The 26,942-nt window shown below is 36.4% G+C and overlaps 1 protein-coding gene across 1 annotated transcript; it reads left to right on the top strand.

Moving 5' to 3' along the window:
- Positions 1 to 760: 760 nt before the first annotated feature.
- Positions 761 to 25,136, top strand: LOC145694539 (glycolipid transfer protein-like). Its single transcript, XM_081770854.1, has 5 exons — positions 761 to 1,102; positions 4,666 to 4,721; positions 9,512 to 9,630; positions 12,454 to 12,604; positions 17,140 to 25,136. The coding sequence occupies exons 1-5, from the start codon at positions 955 to 957 to the stop codon at positions 17,320 to 17,322; spliced, it is 657 nt and encodes a 218-aa protein (XP_081626980.1). The 5' UTR covers positions 761 to 954; the 3' UTR covers positions 17,323 to 25,136.
- The last annotated feature ends 1,806 nt before the right edge of the window (positions 25,137 to 26,942 follow it).

Here is a 26,942-nt window from a genome sequence, read left to right as displayed (position 1 = left end):
CGTATTTAATTCTGTCGCCTGCAGAAATTTCTTCCCTATAAATGTTTTTTCAATCTTTGACTTATCCAATCTTTGAATAGGGCCTATATATTCCTGACTAAGATAATAATTTTTACTGGTAATTTTGGGATGAATAATCTTCTTTAAAACTTCTTTGTTTATACTCAACAGTTCGTAGAAATTCGTACTCAGAGGCGGATCTAGAAAGTGAAAACTGGGAGGGACAGCCAGAATTTAGATTTTGGTAGGTATGTCATGAGATTACTATAAACTTCCAAAGATACATAAATAGTAGCTTAAATTATTTTTGTCACTAAAAATCTGGGGTCCCTAGGCCCACCGGCCCCGGACAAAATACGCCATTGGATGATCAAAATTCCAGAGCTTTCAGAACATAGCCAAAAATAGCTCTGTTTTACCGTCAGTTCAACGAAATTTCACCCAATCATTCATATCTTGAATAACAATGACCGGATACTGTTCATTAAAAAAAAAAAAAAAAAAAAAAAAAAAGGACATTTAGGCGTACCCCTTCAGATTACCTAAACTGTATTACTAGAGTACCAGAATAAAGAAATTGATGCTAATCAGTTACGTCTATAAAATAACAAATGACCACAGATAAAAATTGTCATAGATAGATGGATATATAGACATATACATATTGGTTATGCTATTAATTCGAAGTAGCACTATTATAGTCACAGTCGAAAATACTTACACAGTCTTTGTCAGTGACTATAACAGTTTGGTTACTTGGTAGATGATAGCAGACGAGTCTGTCTGCCCTCTATTAACACGTTCCAATTCCAATTGAACGTTGTGCGAGCACGGAGTCTAACAGTAGATCTTGTATTGTTATTTTTTTATTGTAGATTCGGCTGCTAACCGGCAAGGTAGTTAAAGAAGCCACGATATGTAACTAAACAAAGTGATAGTCTAACAAATGAAGGGATGGCAGCGATTAGTAAATCTAATGATCTACCTAAGGAAAAAACATTCTTTTCTGAGATACAATCACCATTTCCTGACATAACTACGGATGGCAAAATAGATACGGCTCAGTTTCTGAAAGCTGCCAGCGGTGTTGTTGTTTTGGTTGGTAAGTTTTATTTTATTTTCTTTAACTTCTAGTTCTAGTAAGGTAATATATATTTAAAAGAAAAAAAAATAGCTCTGATTAAGAATAGGGAACAACAATTTTCATATTTTAGGGATAAAAGTAGCTTAACAAATATGTAAAAAATAATTGTGTTTACGTCTTGAAGAAGCTTACTGTAATTTTAATATGACACAACCTACCATTGTATTTTTAAAAAATCCTTTCTTACCTGAACTAACGTGGTGCAAAGTGCCTCAGAGTAAGTCCACGAATATGGAACCTAACCGGAATTAACCTAACCTACCTTAGCATACTGAACCCACTCTGCAGGACAATCGTCCAAGAAGTTTTCTTCATCGAGACAAAATTTGTAGGTGCAGATTTATTGTACGGATCCATATATAAATTCGACTTTTTGAATCATAAACAATCATTTTTCAGCTGTAGACTTGCATCCTTCTATATAGATTCACATTAAGGGGCTACAGTGTAAGTACACGATAATAACTATTGTGCAAACTACTGGTGCTAGGTTGCCACTAAAAAGCAAGAGTGCCATCTAAGTGAGTCAGGGCAGGAGCACAACAGGGATGTCAGAGCGAGAGTGAAGAGTGCGTCCGTAGAGAACAGGCGCGTGAGTGAAGATGGATTTACACGTAAAACAGGATAGCGCAATACACTGTATGTAATATAAAACTACTTACTTTACGTGTTAAATTAGGCTACCGGCATTTGTCCTTTACTAAAGACGTTATGGGTAATATCCAGATATATTTTCATTACTTGGATATTTGTTTTAAAGTAACGTAACACATTACTAATGTAAATTTCACAATCATGTGGATCCTTACTTACCTCTCGGTCATTTCTATAGTAGCGTGTTTCGAGTTAGCACATTGACTTCTGATATTTCACTTCATAGTCACCTTGAATATTGTGGATATAAGATCATACCTTGGATATAAGATCACAACATATTTAGATTCTTGACACACTAGTCTCTTATAACATTTTTACAAACTTGTTCTGTGGATTTTACAAATCAGTGGATCCGTACAGTAAATCTGCGCCAGTGTGTGTTCATCATTCCGAGTACCTCGAATTTTCAGTTACAGCATAGAGTATTTATTGGATAATAGCTTAGGGTAACGAAGTGGTAATATCTTTTCATTGAAGCGTTTGTTTAGTGAGAGAGTTATTTATTATGAGGTATCTAAAATATTGTCACATGGTTAAAACGGATATAATTCTGTGCAGATTAAGGATAGGGTTGAATGTAATTATTACAAATAAGGATTCGAATAAAAGTCATGGTGCAAACTTACAATCGGAATAATGATACATTTTTTTCTTTTTTTCCGGAGTCTACTCTTAGTGTCTTTAAAGGTTTTTTCTTACATGCAGATAGGGAATATGGGGACCATTTATAAAATTATTGTACAAATAGCTACATAGAAATTAAAAATATTTCGACTGATATGGTATGGAGAAATGTAGAATAAACATCAACCAACTTATGCTAGGTTGCCACTAAAAGCACAAATACAACCATGAAATCTTTAAGTTTTACGTCCCACAGTTACGCCGGCTAGGCTAAAGGAGGCAGTGATGATAAGTAATGAAGGAAATAGTGGAATGGGGGAAGTGGGAGGAAACGGGAGAACTCCGAGAAAACCCACGCACACGGGTGGGTTTCATTTATCACAAAGTTCCCTTGGCGCGAGCTGGGATCGAATCCAGGATCCCATGCACCAGAGGTGAACGCTCTACCACTGGGTCACCGCGGCCCTTACGATATAACCAGTTCGCTCCAGTAACGAAGGTGCAATACGTTATTATACGATGTTAGTTGCTATCAATCCCCACATATTCCCCATTTCCTTAGGTTATGACAGGTACTTTAACAAATTAAATATTTTATAGAAACATTTTTGGGGTATTATTTAGTTTATCTCCCAAATCACTTGGTAGTAACTCTTTTTATTTGGTAGTGATCATAGTTCGTTATTTGTAACTGTGATGAGTATAAATACAGTGTAGACATGGCATAAAGAGTACAGTGCATAAAACACGAACCAACTTATGCTAGGAGGCCACTAAAAACACGAATGCTATCTAACCTAGTCAGGACGGAGCGCAGCAGGACGCCCTAGCGGTAGCGTCCTTTAGGGAGCAGGGGCGTAAGGGATGGTGGGTATCCGCATAAACGAGATCTGTTACAATTGTAGTCGGTGGGTTTGGGGAAGATGCTAAATGTCATCTTATTTTTGTTAATAATGAATCATGTATAAATGTATTGTTCTTTTACTAATATTACTAAATACTATGTTGTATGTGTTGTATAAACAATACAATATGATAGTAATACGAGCTAACTTTGCTGTGCTGTTTCTATGTTAATATTGAGTTAGAGACTGGTTGCTTACGTACATACGTTACTTAAGTATTATTCGCCTTTTGTGAATTTACACATTTTACCTGTAAATTTTCCATTACGTTACTCCGGTATTCCCCATTTGCTCCGTTTCTTATGGGAGGAATTGCATTCCTGGGTGCAGGTTCTCGTAAGGAGGGCTTAACCATTCCCAGTATAAATACAGGAATGACTGATCAAAAATTACAATTCTTTGAAGAAAAAAAAATTCTTCTCTTCTTCATGACTGCCTAGGAAATAAATCTTTGCGAGTGCCTACTTGAGAAAGAAAACAACCTAATTATTTCATAATTCTTCCCCGATCAAGATTTTGAACACAAAAATTTTAATTAATGTTTTGAAAAACATTAGCAGTTCCATTTTTATACTCTAAATTACTATACATTTGATAGTTTCCTGAAAGCCAAGTATATTCATTAATCAAACTTGTCATTAATCTATCTAATCAGTCAAACCGGAAGAGTCTTTCCTGAATGAACTTATATATATATATAGTATTGTACTGTGTCTGTATACTTGTAACTCCACTCCTGAAACTTCCAGTTATTTGTTTACATAAAATATATCTTCAAAAAATCAACAGTCAAGAATGTGAAGTGAACTCGAAAAATTATCTCGCCCATCTCTTTCTTAGTATTCTGGTTACGGGCATGGATGAAATTAGCTAGACTAGACTAAATATTTCGTTACTATGAATGGAAAATATTCCTGTTTTGTTATAATTGACACTTTCCAGTAGCAGGGGTGTCTATCGGTCACGAAATCAGAAAATGGTCATGAGAGTCAAGAAAAAGTCACGAAAGTTAGCTTTTGTTTTTTTTTTTTTTTTTTTTTTTTTTTTAAATCTGCACAAATATAAGTATAGACTGGAAAATTTTGTTCTATAAAACGTCGAAATTCAGCACCAAAAATGTGTATGGCTGGCTTTAGACGCTACCAAATCGCAAGCAAAGCATGCTTCTATCGCATGCATGAAAATATGACCTAATTCGCACCCAAATTTTCTCTTTAGAATGTTGTGAAATTTTATTGTTTGGTAAAGAAAAAGTCACGAAATTTCATTTTGGAATTATAGTAGACACCCTAAGAGTAGTTTTCTCTAATACTTTTCTTATTTTCTTTCTTTCAGAACAGTTTGGAAAAGTGTTCTCTCCTGTTAGATATGATATGTCAGGAAACATTGAGGTAAGCGGGAAAATATAATGTTGGTAATGAGCAATTAACAAATGTCACCATGTTAGATAGTACATGCTGTTGCGTTACGAAGTGGTGAGTTCATTTATGAACATACTGAAAGAGTCGTTCAATTGTTGAATTTTAGATCGTACTTTTACATTTCTTAAAATATTACGAAAGATACGAGAATCTTTGATGTAATAAAAAAGATAGTGAAAATAAGTGAGCGGAAAATATTTGGTTGGTTGCACTTGAGTCAGCGTTTTTTTCAGCAGCAAGGCTATACTGTATAAGACGTAGGCGCGTACAGCGTAACGTAAGATTCGAACCAGCGAACCCAAGGGCACTTACAGTAGGCATATAATTTACTTGTCTAGGCACTATGCGACATCAAGATTTTTATCAACAAGTGCGCTACCAGTTTTTGTATAGTGAGATTTTTTCTTTCTTTAATTTTTACTTTTCTTTTAAGAAAGGTATTCAATCAGTCCTTAAGAACAGTGGCGTAACCTTCTTCACTCGCAAAATTTCTTACTTTTTTCTCTCTCTTTGTTTTCGTTTGCAATGCGAGTCGCGAATGGTGGAAGTAAAATCGTATCCCTGTGTGTGAATTGACGGCTCCGTGTGCTTCCGATTTGTTGCTGCTTTATGCAGAAAGCTTTCTACTTTCTACACTAACTCTTTTGTGTCGTAGAAGTAACTTATTAAATGAACCTAAATAGCCTAGTTTTCTAAGTATTAATTGAACTATAGAGCACAGTGCTAATTTGTGTTCCAGCAGTGATGAGCAACTTCTCGTCAATATTTTGGAAGTAAATCTCGAACCACTCTTCTTCGGGATGCTTACTATAGGGTGGAGCAGAGGAAACGCATGTTTTTTAAACCGCTAGTACTCGGTGACGAATAGGGGTATTAATTTTGAGCGACCGTTGAAAGACAGTTCAAACAATGCAGTTTCAGCCGCTATGGAGCGTTGGAACGTAGAGCATCGTGTGTTTGCGGTCGGTTCAACGTATTTTCCGTCGAACGTCGAGGTACAGTCCCAGATCAAAACACTATACTCCGGTGCGTTGCAGCGTTCAAAAGTACTGGATCTGTGATAAATAATAATAATAATAAGATAATCATGTAAGATGCGATGAAGCAAACGACGTGACATACCCAGCGATACAACCTGTCTCGTAGCGGATCGTTTTGGACTAGCAAGAGCTGCCCTTTTCACTCTGTCTACGTTTTCCGGAGTTCGAACAACGGTGGTTTCTTTTTCATTTGTATTTCTAGAATGCACAGTAAAAGCTGTAGGTTATTAGTGAAATAATTTATTTGAAATTATGGATAATGCTGCCAATGTGTTTATCATAATGCAGAAGGGTGTATTATGATTAGGTTCTAGGTATTAGGACGATGTGTGGTCGACCCGTGTTTCTCCATATAATGTTTACTTTTGGGTGTCGCAAGTGTATTGTGCATACTTCGCGCTGATAATGAACAAGTATGCTATGTGTATGGAATTCGATAGTTGAAAATAAAATATTAATGATGATTAAAAGAAATGTTAGATGCTTTCTTATTTTATTTTTTTGGCATGATTTTTAACTTCGAACAACATCATTTAGATTTACTTCGTCATTCCTTTCTGAACACTGCGACATCGAGAAGTACAAAATTACAGGATAACTACCATTTTAACTTCAGATTAACACTGTATACATGTCATAATCATTTCTTAAAAGTCATTTATTAGTTACTAGTGCCATTGATGAGTGAAATAGTACTTGACATTGGCAGTAGCTTGTAGTCGAAAGGGAACGTATAGTGTCTTAAACTTTTGACAGGTACATTCAGACGAACTAACGATAACAGTTCAGAGCAGTTTGTGCTTCTGTAGATAGTAATCTTCTTTAGATAACAATCAATATATTGATAAAATCTAAATACAGAGCGTATTACATAAATAAAATAAGGCTGTGTTGGTATTCTAGTTACAGGCTTATGCTGTTCCCGAATACTACTTACATTTCCGAGCTTTCGACTCTCCCTGGAGTCGTGGTTACGGACCATAAGAAAAGGCGAAAGGAAAATGAAAATAAAAGGAACGGACTTACAAGGGTAGAACAGTGCTAGCGACACCTTGTCAAAACCTAAACACGTCAAATGATGGACACTAGGTTGTAATATGGCGGAACTAATCTATGTATTCCTTTAATTGGAGGAAGGTTGCCAACTCAAGGTATTTTTATTGTTATGCCAATGCTGTACAAATTTTGTAATTACTGCTTTCCATTCATCACATAACCATCCCCTATCTATTTTTTTTTTTTTTCTAATGCGTATTTTCAAAAACGAATTTTTCTATTCCGTTTTTAGCTTTCAGTAAAATTTCTAAAATCTTTCATCGGGTATTGTGTTTCTTTTAAGTGTTTAGATAGACTTGATACCGCATTTATGATTTAGCATCCCTGATAATTCCTTCACATGAAACATGGGGCTTCTTTTAGTAACTTTGCTTATGTACCTTTTATGATAACCGCATTTTATATCCACAACTACCTGATTTATCATTGAGAACTGTGTAATAGCGCTTAAATTAGGTGATGGTCTTTTCTAAGGTTTTGGGGGCTTCAGCGCTGGACGGAAATTGTGCTTGTAAAAATCTCCTTTAGCGCTGTTGTCAGTCTCAGAAAAATAGGCAACCCCACCAATTTCGGTTCATTGATTTCGATTTCAGGTCTATCGAAACGTGGATTCCTTCTAATTTGGTGGTTACACCAATTTAATAACAATAGAAGCTTCAACAAATGATCATTTTGTGGTCTCGCGTAGCGTAGTCGCTGACGCTTTCGTCTTTGGTGCAAGCGATCCTGGGTACGATTCCTGCTGGGGACACTCGGTCGAAAAAGTGTAAAAGCTTCCTCAGGCCAGCCATTCCTAGGTTTTCCTCATTCACACCAGGCAAATGCCGATATGGTACCTAACATACACATCCCAGACCACTTCCTTTCTTCCTTCCTTTTCCTCGGAACATGGCCATAGGTGCCGAAAGCCCAGAAATCTAATTCCTAAATCCCTAAATGATCATTCTCTATCTGCAAATGAAATTAGATCTTTAAGTTTTACGTCCCACGGTTATGCCGGTTAGGCTAAAGGAGACGGTGATGATGAGAGGTGAGTGAAATGGTGGAACGAAGAAACGGGAGAACCCCGAGAAAACTCACGAGCACGATGTTTGTCCACCACAAAGTTCACTTGGCGGGGTCTGGGATCGAACCCGGGACTCCAAGCACCAGAGGTGAACGCTCTACCACTGAGCCACTGCGCCCCCCATTCTCTGTCTGTAAATTAAATTTCGAAGAGGTGGGTCGAATGGTACGTAAAAAGAAATCATTCCAAATATTCGCTTTAGTCATTGCAAAGCGCATTTATAGTGAATATGTTGAGTGGTGGTAGTGGGTTTATGATGGATATTAGTAACGAATTTATTATTGTCTTTCCTTATATCGAGATCTAAACAAGTAAGTTTGTCTTTTTTTTATTATTATTATTATTATTTCTGCTGTGAGTTTCAAATTAACTATGTATCAGTTTTTTCAATACAAAATTAAGTTGTGTTATCTTTGTACAAAAACAGAATGTCATCCATAATCTATAATAGCATACCGTTTCAAATACGTGTTCCTGCTGTATCTTACTTTCAAACGTGTGGAGTACCAAATTAGCTAATAAAGGTGATAATGGGTTTCCCATGGCTAAAGCATTGACCTGGTGATAAATCGAAGTCTGGCGTCAAGTTTGTCGAAACATTTAAAAAAAAACACAACACACAGTAGAAGATTCAAAAAGTTTATTAGATGCTAAAAATGAAGTAGAAAGACTGGTTTTTGAGAGCTTATTTATTCATTTAAGAAATAAATAGATAAATTTAGCAGAGAAATGGGAAGCAGTAATTACAAATTTTGTACAGCACTGACATAACGATAAAAATACCAACATGAGTTGGCAACATTCTACCAATTAAAGGAGTACACAAATCAACGCCGCTATTATCTGTCATTTGACGTGTTACGTTCGGCTTTGACAAAAAGTGTCAGTGCTACTGCTCTACCCTGGTGAGTCAGTTCCGTTCATTTTTCTTTCCCATTTTCTTATGGTCTGTGATCAGACTCCTGAGGAGAGTCGAAAGCTCGAAACTGCAAAGTGGTATTCAGGTATTGCATAAACCTTTGAATAGAATGATAATTAGGACTCTTGAGCGTGTCGTTAGAATGTCTAAGGATGTGTTACTTTGCGTTTGTGTGAATGTTGACTCGTCCTATATATTTCAACCCTTTTTTTTATACTGTGGCCGTCCTCAGAGTTGCAACTTCTGCACAGAGTTGCAGAGTTACAAGTAAGTGCGAGTCTTCTATATATCATCTGTACTTAATTTATATTTTAATTTCCAGCAGCAGTAAACACCAAAGACAAAATGGACTAGCACGTTCGAGGAGAGATTATTATTATATAATTTATATTCAGTATTTTCTTTTAAATTAAAATATGAGTTAAATAAGGAAAATATAAAATTTAAGATATTTTAGAAGATTCGCACTTGCCTGTAAGTATATCTGCAACTCTGAGGACGGCCACAGCATAGTAAGTGGTTCAACTGTATGTAGGACAAGTCCAATATTTACACAACGTGAAAATTCATATTTTATTTATATAGTACAATATACGTAAAATGAAGTCGTTTACCAAATTTTAGTTTCGTTTTACGTATCTAATTTTTTAATTTTTATTTTTATTTATTTATTTTGCAGAAGCTCACAAAAAAATACGAGACTGATCCCGAAAGATTCAAGTACCTGAATGATATGATTCTTTCCGAGAAAGAAGAAGGACCTGCAGTTGCAACAGAAGCATTGATGTGGTTAAATAGGTATTTGATACATATGTATTTATGCTAGAATTATACCTAATGTACACATGTTTTTATAGTTTGTGAGAACGATTTAGTGCAGTTTACGACATTGCAGTTTTTAAAATGTTCTTAATATTTTTACCGAATGTATAATTCTGTTGAAGTTAATAGGTATAACTGAGGGAAGAAATTAAAACCACTTTAACGATTTTCTAGTGCCGAGGCTTCATCAGACATGAACCTACAGTTGAACATCGGATCGGAACAGCTAGACTGCCTCGAAAAATTAACAGAGTTAGAATGAATTCTGGAAAATCTGTAAATTATATGTATACCTATTTTTCAAGTACTTTAAATGTCATGCAATTTCTCTTCTGGAAATTTTCGGGTTGTCCGAAATATGTTGCTGCTTGTATCCTTTTGGGTTAGGAGAAATCAGAAATAATATTAGGAATAGGATTAGGTTGATCCTTTCTACTATTTTTAGTAAATTTATATTTGATTCTACTTTCAGAAAGTATAATGATAAACTGGTGAAGCCTATGAGAAATAGTTAAATATTAATAAATTTAAGGGAGATTAATATTAGAATTTAAGCCTAGCTAGTGGTGTTAGTATAGTAAGTCAAACAGTGTTGGAAAGATATAACTAGCAGGAAGTGTTACGGGGACCCGTCATATACTGTCAGGTTGAACTTATTGTGATGTAGAGTCTGTGTAAACAAGATACAAAGTGCATAGACGAGAGATAAGCTAAGGAGAATTCGTTAGTTAAGATGAAAGATTTTGGGACTGAGCGTCCACGATTATTTGCAAAACGAGATATTGAAGATTAATTAAGATAACCAGAAGAACTGTGTGTTCTATTGCAGATAGATGAATGAAGTAGAATAAAGATGGATCCTTAAACTCATAGACAGATGTCTTGTCGATACAGTCAAGTAGCCTAATATTAGTACGCATTGTTGAGAGGAGACTGGAAGAAAAGTCTCTAAGTGGGAAATAGAGGTTGAGAGGAATTACATTGTTGAGAGGAGACTGGAGACGGCATGCAATTTAAACTTGTACTGCTACCTGCAGTCGCTTCTCAAGTGCATCATAATTTTTGCTTGGTATGCGATGGGTTGGAAGAAGTGCAGAAAATTGTTGAGCGGTAGACGGCGGCAGGGAAACTAAAATGTATTATGTATTTACTTTTTTTTATTAATGTTGTGTACATTAGTATAAGCATATTATTGTAGTTCTCTCTATATTTGTAATTGTACCTCCATTTTCTCGTATGTTTTCTTGTTGCGAAAACCATATACTAGGCGTTTACTGAAGGACAGAAGTTTAAGCATTTTTAATCAAATTATTAGCAAGTGAAGCCACTAACTCTGTTAATTACGCCTGTAAAAGTTTTCCTGTGTGGGTTTCGGTTATATCGGCCACTGTTTCGTAATCCTATAAGAGCGTCAGAGTAAATGAATTTTAAAAGAAAATTTGGGTACCACGGTTTTAAGAGAAGTGCAGTCTAACCTAATTGTTAGTGCGAGGGTTTTTTTACAAAAGTTTAAGCCTGCCTATGAGTAGAGCTGCAGAGAAGGTATGGAATGTATTACTTTTCAACATAGTCCGCTGAAGTCAACACATTTTGCCCATCGATATTCAAGTGCGTTAATGTCGTTGGTAAAAAATAATTTGTGGAAGGCGTGTAAAATTTCATCTACGACATGCATGACGTCATCATCAGTGTTAGAATGAGTGCCTTCCAACTTTTTTTTAGCTTTGTAAAGATGGAAGTCAGCAGGTGCTAAATCAGACAAATAAGGTGGGTGGGGGACCAATCCAGAGCCGCAATCGTAAATTTCTGCCATTGCGATGACTGGCTTGTGGCTAGGAGCATTGTCTTGAAGGAGTACACCTACTGTCAATTTTTCACGGCCTTTCTGCTGAATATTATCACGCAGCTGTCGTAGAAGACGTGAATAGTACTCCCCAGTCACTGTTCACCCCTTTGAAAGAAAGTACCATCACTCATTACTTTTCGAGCTGAGGGCACTGACTTGGCTTTCTTCGGGGGGAGGGGAGGATGAGGGGTGTTTCACTATTAGGAACTTTGTTTGGACTCTGATTGGTAATGATGGACACAGGCCTCATCTACTGGTATGAATCGAATACGAAAGGCATTTGGATTTATCCGCAAGAAATGAAGATTGTTCCTTGAAATGTTGTGTCTGGTGAAGTTTTGATCAGGTGTCAAAAGTGTTGGCACCCATCTCGCGGCAACCTTGGTCATTCCCAGATGCTGGGTGATAATTTAGTCAACGCTTGCAGTAGATAAGTCCACTGTCTCAGCAATTTGTCTGATGGTCATTCACTGATCATTCATAATGATTTCAGGCACTTCGTCAGTGTCCTCCTGAGTTAGTGCTTCCACGGGCCTTCCTGATCGAGTATCATTTTCAATGAAGGTTCTCCCCTTCTTAAATGCGGCTGCTCATTTCTTCATTGTGGCACATGAATGGACACTATCACCTAAAGTAGCAACCAGTCAGCGTGGAGATATCTCCTGCAGCATTAAACCTTTCTTGTGGAGATATTCAATAACGTCTCTTGCCTTCAATTTCTTCATTTAGTCACATCTTACTCACTCTTCTGTTTCTTGACCTGTAACAACTGAATAAAAGTCGATATTAATACCAAATTTGGTATGACATTATAGAAAAGTTCAATAAATACGGCCTAGTTCTAATATTTCTTTGTTATGCTTAGAATTTATGTAACAACTCTTGTAGATTTTGGGAAATAGGGTATTATGATACTAATTGCACTAATGTTTGTATATATATTTCCTTTGCAGGGGGCTCAATTTCCTTTTAGTGTTTTTACAGTGCCTAATACAAGATCATGATGAAGAGAAACATTCTGAAAATCTTGTGCCGTATCTACAAAAAGCCTACGAAGAATCTCTCCAAAGGTATCATGGATGGGTTACTCAAAAACTTTTTGGGGTAAGAAGTATTCACTTTATTTTACATTTAATACATTTTTAATCGTGACCGATTTGATAAAACTCTCAACTCTGACACTTAGGATCAACTAGTACGGTCTCATATTGTGCCATGAGAGTGAGACAGAGAGATGTAAATTAGAAATTGTAATCATTGATTGTGGGCAAAGAACTTAAATGTTGTACTAAGCGTAGTCATATTCAAAATAAACCTGATAGAATAACTTGGGCAATGATGTTGGGATAAAAATTCCATTAATGGAACACGAAACTCATGTGGCATGTAACTTAGGAGTGAACTCCCGATACGGCGACATACATAACCGGTACTTTTGTGCCACCGTATTGACAACGTTGCACGTGTAATAATGAGTGTAGTTTTTTCACATTAGTCTCTATACATATCTCGCTCGCTTTCTATAATTTTCTTGATTTTGAACTTATACGGGATTAGGGTCGTAGGAAATTGACTGGAAATCAACAGTGATGCCACTGCGTAGTGGAGCTCGAACCTTATCGACAGATGGACACTGCGTGGAGCAGGTGAAATTATATTCCTTCAGAGGGATCCGCGATGCCTCAGTGGTAGAGCTTTCACCTCTGGTGCATGGGATCCTTGGTTCGATCCCAGGTCGCGCAAATGATCTTTGTGGTGGACAAACCCCGTGTGCGTGAGTTTTCTCGAGGTTCTCCCGTTTTCTTCCACTTTCTTCATTCCACCATTTCATTCATTTCTTATCATCACCGTCTTCTTTAGCCTAGCCGGCATAACCGTGGGATGTGAAACCAAAGATTTCATTTCGTTTCTATTCTTTCAGGATTATTACTACAGAATTACACTTTTGTTACAAATGTTTCCCATATTTTAAACGAAACAAATGATTCTGCACATTCTCAAGAACAAGCAGCGATCATTCTTGTCAGAATGATAGACGACATATTGTGGAGGTGATGTTTCGATCGACCGAATTTTAATGGTTTGATGAGATACATATAAGGGTCTTTAGGATGTTGTCATATAATAAAAACACAAACATAAGTGCAATGAATGATTTGATTGGTTGAAATTCAAGGACCCTTATATACAATTAGACATGAAAGATTATATCATTCAAATGTTCTCCCCGTCTACGTATGGTATTTTCAATCGTCGGTATAACAATCTCTCGTATGGCAGCGTCGGTATCTGATGTTTTCTTTTAAGGTTGGAACATTTGTTGGTTTGTTGGCGTATATTTTGCTCTTCAAATGGCCTTAAAGAAAGTAGTCCAACGGTGTTAACTCACAAGATCTCGGCGACCAATTCACATCACCATTTCTTGAAATTAGGTGTTCGGGAAATTTAGTGCGTAGTAACGCAATGTTAGAATGTGTGGTATGTCTTGTAGCCCCATTCACATGACAATTAATATCAGAAATATCGACTCCGTGAAGTTGAGGCCACAAATCATCTCTCTCTAACGCTCCGCATTCACTGTAACAGCATCACCATTGTCATTTTCAAAGAAAAAGGGACGGATGATTCGTCTAATTCACAAGCCACACCAAACCGTACAATTTTGTGCGTGAAGTGCTTCTGAGCGAATAATGGGAGAATTTTCCCTGCCCCACATGCGACATTTTGTTTGTTGACATGACCATTTAAAGTGAAATAGACCTCATCACTGAAGATAATTTGATGAGAACCTCGGGATTTGTTGCCGCTGTCTGTTCTAGCATCCAATTTAGAAAATTCTGTAAATGGTCTCATCCCTTCAGTTCTTGTGTTAAGTGAATCTCATAGGCATGCAAATGCAAATGCAAATCTTCGTGCAAAATTCTTCAGAGACTACTTTGAGAGATGTGTAATTCTTGAGAACGTCGAGAAATTGATGTTAATGGATTATTCACGATAGTCTCACGTACACTGACAATATTTCGAGGACAACAGTGAGAACGTGCAGTCTTTGGTCTTCCTGAAGATATTATGAACAGATTCAGTTCACATTTTTTTTTTTTTCACTAGATTGCGAATTACTTGTTCATTAGGACGATTGAAAGCATGGAAAGATTCTTGAATTTTTCTGTTTCTTTCATGAAACATTATTTTTATGATAAGAATACATTGATCTTGTGATAATAGTGGTATCATTATCCTCTACTTAGGGTATATGAAGGATAAGGGGCAAAAAGAAGGAATGTCACAAAACTGGATTTTAGAGAAAACTGCGTTTTAATATTGAAACCGTGTACGAAATGAATAGGGCTAGTCAAATCTTTTGCTCCTTTTTACACGGATATTTCTACATTACGCATGCATGGCATATACAGTCAAATAGAACCAAGACTCACCAACAGATAGGACAAAGCACACACATGGACTTCATATGCAGTTTCACCTGAAAACAAAACCGTGTTCATCACTTACGAGCATTTAAAATCCTAAAGTACATTTTGGATGACCCTTCTTCCGTTCACATCATATCAATGACGTCACAGCATTTTAAGGCGCCTGAGACGAGAAGTATATGAGAATGATGCTGATTAGGAACAGACACATTGGGTGGCTGAGTGGTAGATTGCTTACCTCTGCTTCGATGAATCTTACGTTTGATCACAAGCTGTGTAAACTAGAGTGGAGAACATTACATTTGTGAGTTCCCTAGGAGTTTTGACGTATTCTCTCCTTTTCTTTTTCTCCCCTCACCTCCCCCATTGTCGTGTGTCTTCTTCAGCTACAGTCTGTGTGAAAAGAAAAACTTTTCTTCTGGGGGAGGGGAGACCCCCCCCCCTGGATCTGCCACTGGGTCATGCCATGAAAGTTTGATCCTCATTCCTTCATTTATCTTCCTTTTAGTGAAGATAGATCATGGACGCTCCATTAGAAATTTGCATCAAAGGGGAACAACGAACAGTGATCCGGTTTTTGTGATCGGAAGGTGTATCAGCGTCCACAGTCCATCAAAGATGATGTGCTACTTCATCAATAGTCGCTCGTCTGTCTTAACAGAACCATGTCACGTGCACGTTCAGTGTTATCATCATTTGCGACCGTAGATGGTCGTCCGGCTTCTTCCTCGTGCTCCATTTTGTAATATTTCAATCTATTCGTAGACACTCCGTTGTGGCAAGACACTGTTCCCATATTATGCCAAAAGCCTTTGATGGATTCCGGCTCCTGATACAACTTCCAACCTCAAAAACCGGATCACTGCTCGTTGTTTCGCTTTGGTGCAAATTCTAATGGAGCAGCCATTATCTATCTTCAATAAAAGGAAGATAAATGGAGGAATTACGATTAAACTTTCATAGCATGACCACAACAGCATAATAATAAAATAAACTAGAACATACTGTAGGTCAGTATGAACAATGTAACAAAAGTTATAACTACATTACAGATAATTTTTGACTCACCCTCGTAAATATCATACACAAGAGTTCTGATATGGTCAATCGTAGACTGATAAAATTTGTATAGAACTTTAGTCAGCGCTTTTTCTAACATTAGAGTTTATTGACATTATTATTATCATTATTATTATTATTATTATTATTATTATTATTATTATTATTGCAAAAAGTTGAAAAAATAAGAGATCTAAATGTAGCGTTTGATAGGTCTTTACGTTTTAATGAATATATGCGGAACATATATAACGAAGCGAAGAAAATAATAGGCTGTTTGTTTAATCAGTGGCTTGCCTTATGTCAACCGAATACATATATATTTGTATATCAACTGTTGGAAAGATGAAAATTAAAGCTGCGTCCAATAATTTGGAACCGCTTAACATATTCACTTGTCAACAGAATTGAAATGGTCCAAAATGTTTGATTAGTGTTATGTTTGAAGTTAGGTTTCAATGATTATTCTAATATATCACACTACTGCAGAACTTTTTTTTTCTTTTTTTAACTTACATTAAGGGACAGGAGACAATTGGTTGATTCGAATTTTACAGAAATGATACTTGATAAACCGCTGTTATGCGGACTAATTTTTTAAAAAGTTTTTGAATTATATGTTCCAGTATATGCTGTTAGGGCTGGAATACTGTTTCAACCAAATGACAGGAAACATATTTTAATCACAACGATAATAGTGTAGGAATTGACGCTGACTATATTGTCAAACCGTTTTTATATTCATGCAGTTTATATTTAGTTTGCGTAATATTTTTGGATCAAAAGATCCAATATATTTCAATCAAAAATTTTCTTGTAGGTCTTATATCTCGAAAACTACGTATAGTGTGACCAAACCCAAACTATCACTTACCTCAGTATCATGTGCTTATTCCGTAAAAAATATGAAAATTCTATTTAGAGGCCGTTCAAAAATTTTGTGGCCGCTGATCCGAAAACTAATTCTTGGTGAAGATCGCAATTTTTTGATTTTTTTTTCATTTCAAAATTCTTGTTTATTGTTTAAGTTTAAATCTATTGTTATCATTTTATATAATAATATTGAATTATACAATTAGGGGTGTAAGTTTGCTTTCAACTGTTCTCAGTATCTTAGTAAAGTTTATTATTATTTTATTTTTTGTATAGTTTCTATGCAGGATGTGCCCTGGTCGGCAGACTTGGTACTACAACCTGGCATTTAGTCAGAAGAACAAAGAAGACATTGTGGTTGAACATATGAGGACGTTTGTATCAGGCTTAGAAAGTAATGTTCATTTCCTCGTACAATTTTATACAACTCATAACCTTGACTCAGACGCAGTTGTATGAATCTCAATCTTCCGGCAATAAGAGAGAAATCAACTGAACTAAATTCATCAGAAAGTGCTATACTTTTCGACTTCGTAATATACTTTTTGTGGACGGGATAGGGACAATATTTGCTTGTAGTGCCTTGACCTAAGAATCAAACCAAAGATAAAAGATTACTATGTTATACATGATATTTATAAAAATTATCTTCCATGTTTTGCTTTGTAGCAGAGATGGGGATAATCAGTACAAACTAACGTAATGGTGCTGCTTCAGGTTGTGCAAAATTTTTGTTTTGTAACTGGAATTAAATATATATATATAAATAAATGTATGTATATGCGGCGTATCGAATTGAGAGATATTCTTAAATTGTTGTCATACAATAAAAGCTATCGTTTCTAAATTGTTGTATCTTAAAATGATGACAAATAGTTGTTGTATCTTAAAATGATGACAAATAGAGAAAAATAGCGCGGGCGTTAATTATATATATATGATTGTTTTTAAATCAAATAATATATTTTGTGATAGACATAGTGGGTAATTCAAGGTGATGTACTTTGCGAGTTGGAGTAGATAATCCCTTAAAATCAGCATGTTGTGTTGTTACTCCTCATTGTGACTTGGATTTTTTTCCTTTTCCCTCCTCAATCACACCGACCTGGCGATTCGAGGCTGGTCTTATTAAGAAACAGAAGAAGTTAAGTTCAATTGCTAAAGTATTTTGAATGTGGACGTTGCCCTCAGAACACCAATGGTCGTCTGAGCACCAGCACCACCCTCAGAACACCAATGTTACCTATATAAGTAAGAGAGTGGCGGAGTACGAGCGTACTCAGACATTTTTTTTTTTTCTGCTGAAATTTAATTTCAGAGAATACAGCGTATAAACCTCAAACACCAGGAGCCGTCTGCAATTTCGTAATTAGAGGTTTGAATTTCTGTACCAGAAATTTGTAAATAAATTTTGTTGCGGGAAATGTTCTATTGAGTAAACAGTACAACAAAATGAAAGAAAACGGGTAATCCATAACATTGCTTACAAACCTTTAGAAATATCACGTCAGTCCAATATTATTTTTAACCATTGTTGTGTGATTCCAGATGTTTTGCATCAGTCGATTCTGATCGTGTTATTTGACGTGCATTTTTCAGTAGGCTATACGAGACTTAACCGTACTGGCTATCAGTTAGGTGAAGGTATTGACATCCTACGTTTCGAATGCAGGCATTGCATTCATGAATGTGGCTTGTAATTGACTGAGGAAAATGCTGGCTTCTGATTGGCTTGTTGAATGTCTGTTTTTTGTTCCTGAAAAGAGCCGACCAGATAGGGTTGAGTTGAAACCAACCGAAACCTCCATTCATAGCTCTGTCCCTAAGTAGTCACCATATACAGTGAAACCTGTCTTTAGCGGAATCGAGCGGGACTCGCAGAAATTTCCGTTAAAGTCAGGTTTCCGCTTAATGGAGGTAGACGTTGTCTTTTTTTTTTTTTTCTTTCTTTCTTTCTTTAAATACATGCTTATAACGGACATACTGAGAAAATATTGTAAGTACGTTTTACGTACCTTTTTCAATTACAATGCTTCTTTCTTCTACGAATTAATACACAAAAAGTTTAAAATTAATACAAAATATGCTATGCACATGCTTTCTTTATTTTTTCAGTTGTCAAGCAGAGTTTTCTGTATACATTGCTGTTTGGCTGTTCTACTTTCCGTACACACTTTAGCCTGAGAAACTACACTTAGTAAATCAGAGTCCTTTTTCCGTAAGGCAAATTGTTGCAGTTTCTTTAAACTTCTGAGATCATCTTGATACGTCTTTATTCTACACTCTTTTTATTCCTCTATATTCTACACACCGTATTCCTCTTCTTCTTCCACCTCGTCTTCTCCTTCCGACTATCCGTTTGATTCTTGATTAAGGTGAGGGGATTACGGACAAATTGTGGGGGTGAATATGAGTAGTGCTTGGGAAAGGTCAACAATGCCCAGAAAAAAATAACAAAAGAACGAAGAATTTATCCCAGACATGTAATGTATATATTTACCCTCTCACAGAATGTCTAAACATTTTCTAAACGCTGTAGTCCGGAACTCAGAATTTTCCGTTAAAGGTTTATTTTGTTTTCCGTTGTCCGCATAACACAGTTTCCGTTTAATGAAGGGCCTTTTACACGTTTTTTACTCCAAAATTCATGGGACCGTGAAATATTTCCGTTTAAGACAGTTTTCCGTTTAATAAAGGGTCCGTTGAAGGCAGGTTTTACTGTATATATATATTGCCCACATCTCCGGTCTCTTCATTACAATATCTGAAGATGAATGCAATGTCTGCATTCGAAACGTCGGATGTCAATACCTTCACCTGGCTGATAGCCCGAGTACACTTACTAAAATCACGTCACCAGAAAAAATTTAATTCTTCCGTAGACCTAGTTTTAAAATGGAATCTGAACCACGTGCACAGAGGTACGCGCGAGCAACTAGCCCAACAAGGAGGGGCGTGAGAAACATATTTGGGTCAAATAGTGTAATTATTCCGTTATATTTCACTTCTTATGTTCTGGAAGCATCTTCAAAGGAAATTTGCCCTTGAAGATAGATTGAATTGTAATTACATGCTTTGCTTGTTTATCTTCCTCCATGTATTTAATGGCTGCAGTTGTTCAATATTCACTGCAAAATTCTTAACAGTTTTTTAAGATAGTATTATAAAAACTTATTTTCAGGCCTTTATACAAAAATTATGTATGAGAAATGTATCGAGTCACTTTTTATAATAGTGTGAATTTCTAGAACAGTTCGGAAACTAGTGTCACGAGGTGGCTCCTTCATGTGAGGAATCTAATAATAGTTACAGGAGTTAAAGAACACGGGTAGAACGATGAACGATAAAGCAGTTCTCAGCTCCTCGAACGAATAAATCAACCACAGATTGTACTACATGCGCCTGAGTGTTGTCATTTAAAATGGTGGAAGAATCTGAAAAAGTCTCGCCGCTTCTTTCGCAACGCTGTTCGTAGGTTATGTTTCAAAAATCGACAGTAATTTTGCGTATTGACGGCCTGTCCTTGGGATACGGCATGCGTTAAGGTAACGTATACGAGAATCACTATATAACTTTAACTTTCGTGGGATTCTGGCAAATCTTTATAATGTTCATGATAACTCGTGATGACGCCCCACACTCGGTTATACTTTCAATTTTAGCTCCTGTGGCCTGACCCGTGATTATAATATGAAAGAAATTCCCTTCTTCGCGCTGAAAATGCTCCAAGTAGATTTCAGGGTCAACGTAGCCATTTCTGCATTTCTGTCTAATGTAGTATTCATGGTGATACAGTTTTTCTCATACCCTCAGGTGTTCCTTCAGAATGTGAATTACAGTCATACAGCTAACCCATGAATTCTCTGGATTCAATCCATCTCCAGTAACGCGCCACTCAGATACAACGGTGAGGTATATTTGCCAAATTTTCGTGGTCCTTATTGAGGGGTTTTCCCTAACGTTATCATGGCTGTGTAACACAACACATATTCTGCGCATCCTTCATGTGAGGACCTTGATGACACGTCTGCTTTATGGCTGCAACCGCTACTCTCGTCACAGTGCATGCTTAGCTTGGAAGGGAAAGCCAAATTACTGTGAGGTAGGTTAAATATCGAATTAATGTGTGGTGTAAACGAGCAGTGGTTCGTTTCAAAAGGTATACAATGTGTTGCCACTATTAAATGTTCCAATCCTCGTAAATTACCCGTAATGCAGGATGGGAAAAAATCTTGACATGTAAACCTAAAATGTGTTTCAACCTGAAATGATTAAGCCAGTTAAATGCACACCTATTTTTTTATTGGGATTTTTGAGCTCATAAAATTAGTTGATGGTTGTTCTTAAAAGATTCTGTGATTTCCTTCAAATATAATGCAGCGGACGGTGCGGATATAGATCTTGCATTTAAAACTAAAATGAATGGCCAAGACTTAATGTAATATTCCTCAAAGTCTGATTACAGTAGTGACTGTAATGTTGGAAATAATACAACCAACAATGTTAATAGCATCATTAGGATACACTACTAAAATGCTATATTTAATGTTATCACACGTAATATTACAAAAAGTCTTGACCAGTCTCAACTTTAACGCTTCTAATGATAGCCGCGAATAAGTAACCAAACTTTTTATACGTTAACAAGTAACTTTTTACTTACTTTCTAATTTCAATGATCTTCGTGGGGGAGGGGGAGATAAAATAGCGGGCAAAAATTATTTTCCGCCTTACAGTTCATAATAATGTATACATTTGAGGGAAATCAACATAGAGACAAGTGGTATTAGCTACTACTGTATTTCAATAAATTGTTTTAGATTTCAAAATACTATTTATTGAAATTGCTCAAGCGTAACTTCAGCACTATGAGATAAGTGAGGCGGCAGTAGAAAGTCATTCGTAGGAAATTCTAATATTTTTCAGTAAATATTCTTAGAACAACTGTTTTTTATGCTGAAACGTTTTCCAATAATTCATTAGTCTTTAATTACGACTTGTTCAATTTGTCCGTTGGGAAATTGGGTTTTTGTAAGTAGATTTAAGTACACATTGAGTCAGAAATATGGCTACGCGCTTGGTGTGCTAAGTGCCACTTGATATACCCAGCTACGAAATAACATTCAAAGTCAAGTGTTTAAATAACAGCACTACCATCTAACTGTTTGGTTTTTATCCTTACATAAGAAGCGTCGACTTCTAAAGTCTGCTATTGCAATAGAGAGTGGTGTACATTTTTCTTGCAGTGCTTATGGTACTGTAGATTTCTTTTTTTAAGCATCCTTATATCCTGTATATGTAGGTTGTTAGATCTGGAAATCTGGTAGGCCACATCCTTGCGTTCACTGTTTAGCAAAACGCTACTACGACAAGGTAAAAGATACTGCCGTTAAAAAATTTAGTCTTCTGTTTCCTTATATGTGACATTGCCTTTGAGATGCCACTGTTATGTTCTTGTTAAGTGACAGCACACTATACGATTAAACGTAGTCATAATTCTGATTTACTTGTAAATAATGCATATAAATTTAAAATAGGGAGTGTTACTGATCATGAGTTTGGGTGATCGTATGTTTCGATATATGATGATATACTGCATACGTAGATATAATAAGTAGTTCCCTTATTTCAAAATGTTAGTGAAGTTGTTGAGTAGAATAACCTGTAACACTTTGAATTTTGTTAACTAGTTATTGAAACAACAATAGGTGATTTAAAAAATGACAAATAATAATATTTTAGAGTAGAATAAAATTTTTAACAATGGCAGAAATATTATCAATGCTGATATTAGGTGCTCGTTAAAAGAATGTAGAAGTTGCCTTGACGATTCAAACCAGTTTGAAATAAATATTTTAGTTAATATTTTTACAACTCAAATTTTACATATGGCACACACATATAAGCGAATAACATCGTTATCGAATGATTTATTTACTCCTTAACCATAAACTTCAGAAATTTTATGTATAATTTTGATATCAATGCTGTACGTGTTTGTTCTGTTGTGAAATAGTATCACATTCACGTAAGGGATTATTAAGATAGTGATTTTTACAAATTTAATAGTGCTGGGTATTTCTGTCTATACATATAGTGCATATATATATAGCTAGGGATATAGTATACGTAAGACCGTCTGAGTTCCAGAAGAAGCTGGACGCTCATACTTTTAGGGATTATTCATTGAGTATCTACGAACTTAGAAAGGGGGTAACAAACCCACTTTCATTTACTTATCCACTGATACGAAAATAAAAAAGAACGTACCTATTTGCCCTTGTACTTTATATCCTATAGCGCATTACATTATATGCAACAAGGATTTTGGTCTGCATCATGATATAAATTTTAAAATATTTAACATTTTTCGAATCGAAATCAACAAAATTTATTCTAGAAAGTAAAAATAGAATGTTAAGCACATATAATGAAGACAACGCAGTGATTTAATTTGGTAACGTATAAATGTATAATATGAAGTATCCTCGCGCACGGAAGACAGGGGGTTCTCATGTATACTATTACCATAGCTAGAAATGTAATATAATTTTTTCAACGGAAGTTACACAACAAAGTAGTGTATCGTTGTTTGCAAGTTTTATATATAGTTTATTATATGATTATCCTAATTAAGTGTAAGAAAACTGAAAGGCTGGCTGTATCACATTCCACTTACTTCAGTTAGTGTTCTCACATTTTTAAGTTTGTAGGAAAAGAAGTTAGTGCAAGGCTAATTTTTAGTATCACTAGTGTGTCGCTCAGCTTTAAAAAAATCATGACATATTGAACCGTAATTCAGTTATTTTCTACTACTGGTTCTTTTCATGCATGAATATATAAAAAATTTGCTTGCTCTAGATGACAGATAGTGTTTAAAATTTAACTTACATAGTTCGGATACATACAAGGTGTCTCAAAAGTCCCCTGATATATGGTAACTCTGTTATTATCAGATTTACAACAAAATGTAAGAGGGGAAACTGTCTCCAAATATGATGTTTTCAATCTAAAGTGATTTATTATTATTATTGGACGAGCCGTTTGGGCTGTACACTATTTATGCGCCCAATGTTAAATGAAAATGCAACGTTGCCATCTACCGGGAGGTAGATAAATTTTGTAAGAGTATGATGAAAGGAGACATGTTTGAAATGGGGGCTGGCCATTGACACGTTAGCGTAAAAGATAGTAAACTTATGTTGTGGGTCCTGGTAAATGGTAACGTTGCATTTTCATTTAACATTGGGCACATAAAGAGTGTATAGCCCAAACGGCTCGTCCGATTAAAAAAAAAAAAAAATCTTTTACTCGAGATTGAAAATATAATATTTGGAAATGATTTCCTCTCTTACACTTTGTTGTAACTCTGATAATAACAGTTACCATATGTCAGGGGACTTTTGAGAAACCCTGTGAGTTCATTTGTATATGTATTTCACGTTTACTTAAGATTCTTCAGAACTTTAGATCAGAGAGAATATGAATTTCTGCCGTTCTTGTAGTTACCTCAACATTTAACGCTTCGCATCGTTTCATTTTTGTTTGTTTGTTTGTATTTGCAGTAGCTTATTACAATCTTTTTAATCGTTCTCCGTCGATAGCATCTTAACAGCTACCCACAAAAGTGCAAACACACACACACACACTTACTCCTACAAGTTTTTTCCTCAAAAGTTTGAGTTTTTGTGAGTTTGTTCCTAGAGGAAGACAATTCTCTGTAAGTCGTTGAAATCTTGGCTCAAATTGAGCCGATACACTTTTACCGGTAACTCCACATAAAAAGTGCATTATGTTTCTGTAATCTTGTGTTTTCTTCTTCTTCCTCTGGTCATTTTCTGCTGTTTCGTTTGTCTCTTTCGTACTATCTTTGAATGTGGAAGGTTCTCACTGTTTCTGAGAGTTACATTTTCGGGGAGTTTTCCTACACTGTATTGTTTCGTAATTCATTCAAGAAACTGTGTGCCTACCTATATTAGAAGATAAAACCACGAAGCCAATAGCCTTACATTAAGTTCTCTTGCAGACTTTAAAGGAAATGTGTATGTGTGTGTCAGAAGGCGTTTTAAGCTTTTCACAAAGACAATAAGTTTTGTTAAATTTAATTTCTGTTGAAGTTAAACGTATTATTACAGGAGATGCTTGTTTTTATTACTGTTCAACATTGTTTTTACTATACTGTATAAAATTGTTATATACGATTTACTGTCTGTTTTTCATTGTAATTTTTAAAAGAATAATTATACATAGTGCAATAAACTTCTCTTTCACAATTTCTAGTGATTGAAATTTCTATAATACTGCTTTATCCATTTCAAATCCACTCAATCGTTTATTGCCTACATTTTGGGTAAGATATTGTTGGTATGAAATTTATATCTGAAGTAAAAGTTTCTTGGATTCCTTTTTCGAAACTTTTTTTTATAACCAAAATAAGTGAAATCTTGAAATTTGAAAAGAATGCGTTACACGTTATCCATCTTTCGGTGGGTTGAAATAACACTGTTTAAAACAAAATATTTTTTAAACCTATCTTGTATTTAATTTGTTTGTTCATTAAAGCTTAGTGTTTCTTTTCAGCAACAAGGTTATATAAGACGAGTCCAAACCACCCTAATACGTTTAAGTTTCTCTTACTGTGAGTCGAATCTGGGGCCTCGTGCACTAAAGGTGTGCGAGCTAGCCACGAGACCAAAGAGGGAAGACATATCTTGTATTTGTTTCCGTAGTTTACTAATGGTTATGTCTGCATACTGATGTTTTTTCTACATGTAAACATTATATAATTCACATATAGTAGGCAACATTTGAACTTTACAACACTACTTCAGGATATATATATATATGTACAGATAGTGATCAGAAAAATGGAAACACCTGAACGAAATTGCAACTTACCAGATTAATATGGTGTCGGGCCACCTTTCGCCTTCAGAACAGCCTTGATGCGACGTGGGATAGAGGCATAGAGGTCGTGAATGGTGGCAAATGGAATTTTACACCATTCCTCGTGCAGGGCATCGGCCAGTTCTGTGAGAGAGGATGGAGGTGAAAATCGTCGCCAGAGTTGTGTTTCCAAGACGGACCACAGATGTTCAATTATGTTGAGATCTGGGAATTGGCGGGCCAGGGGAGGTGGTGAACTTCATCCCGATGTTCCTCAAACCATGCTGCAACAACACCAGCTGTGTGAATGGGTGCATTATCATCCTGGAAGATGGCGTCATTGTCCGGGAACAACATCCGGACCATAGGATGCAACTGGTCTCCTAAAATTGCGACATAATTATTGACAGTGATTTGTCCGCTAAGTGTGACCACAGGACCCAATGAAAACCATGATATTGCGGCCCACAGCATCACCAAGCCGCCGCCATGTTTCACAGTTGGGCGGAGACACTGCAGATCAGAAGCTTCTTTGGGCGTTCTCCACACACAAACACGGCCCGTTGTTGGGAATAGGGTGAAGGATGACTCATCCGACCATATCACACGTTTCCAGTCCTCAACGGTCCAAGTTGCATGGTCGCGGCACCATTTGCGGCGTGCGAAAGCGTTATGGTCCCTGATGAGCGGTTTGGCCCGTGCAACGCGATCCCGTAAGTTCATGTCATGTAATTCGCGGCGGACTGTGATTGTCGAAACAGGATGGGGGAGGTGCTGATTGAGTTCCTCCGTCACTTGCTCCGCAGTGGCACGACGGTTCTGCGTGACAATGCGCTTTAATACCCGGCGTGACCTGTCACTCGTGGTTTTCCCGTGTGTTGTGTAGGCCGTCATCACCTTCGACACTGTCCCACGCGACACAGTAGCCACTGCCGTCACACTCACTCCACATAACCGCGCACCAACAATTTGCCCTCTTTGAAAATCTGAGAGGTCTCCCATTTTACACTACCTCCGTCTGCTGCAGCCACTGGACACTGCTGTTCCACTGCGCCTGACGTAGTATGGAGACCGACCTAACACACCACCAGCGGTCCGGCGTTGCGGGCACCACGACACCACTGCCAACCCATACATCTGACGTGTTGCCAACTACAGGTGTTTCCATTTTTCTGATCACCATCTGTATGTAT

Source organism: Thermobia domestica, chromosome 9 (assembly GCF_964235325.1).
Source record: "Thermobia domestica chromosome 9, izTheDome1.hap1.1, whole genome shotgun sequence".
In the NCBI taxonomy this organism is placed as follows: domain Eukaryota; kingdom Metazoa; phylum Arthropoda; class Insecta; order Zygentoma; family Lepismatidae; genus Thermobia; species Thermobia domestica.
The sequence above is the reverse complement of the archived record's forward strand: the minus strand, read 5'-3'. Positions and strand labels throughout refer to the sequence as shown.

Bases quoted from the DNA above. Each gene is read 5' to 3' on its own strand.
- LOC145694539 (XM_081770854.1), top strand. From the start codon at position 955: ATGGCAGCGATTAGTAAATCTAATGATCTACCTAAGGAAAAAACATTC. The intron at 4,722-9,511 runs GTAAGCGGGAAA...TTTATTTTGCAG, and splicing joins ATATGTCAGGAAACATTGAG to AAGCTCACAAAAAAATACGA. The intron at 9,631-12,453 runs GTATTTGATACA...TTTCCTTTGCAG, and splicing joins GCATTGATGTGGTTAAATAG to GGGGCTCAATTTCCTTTTAG.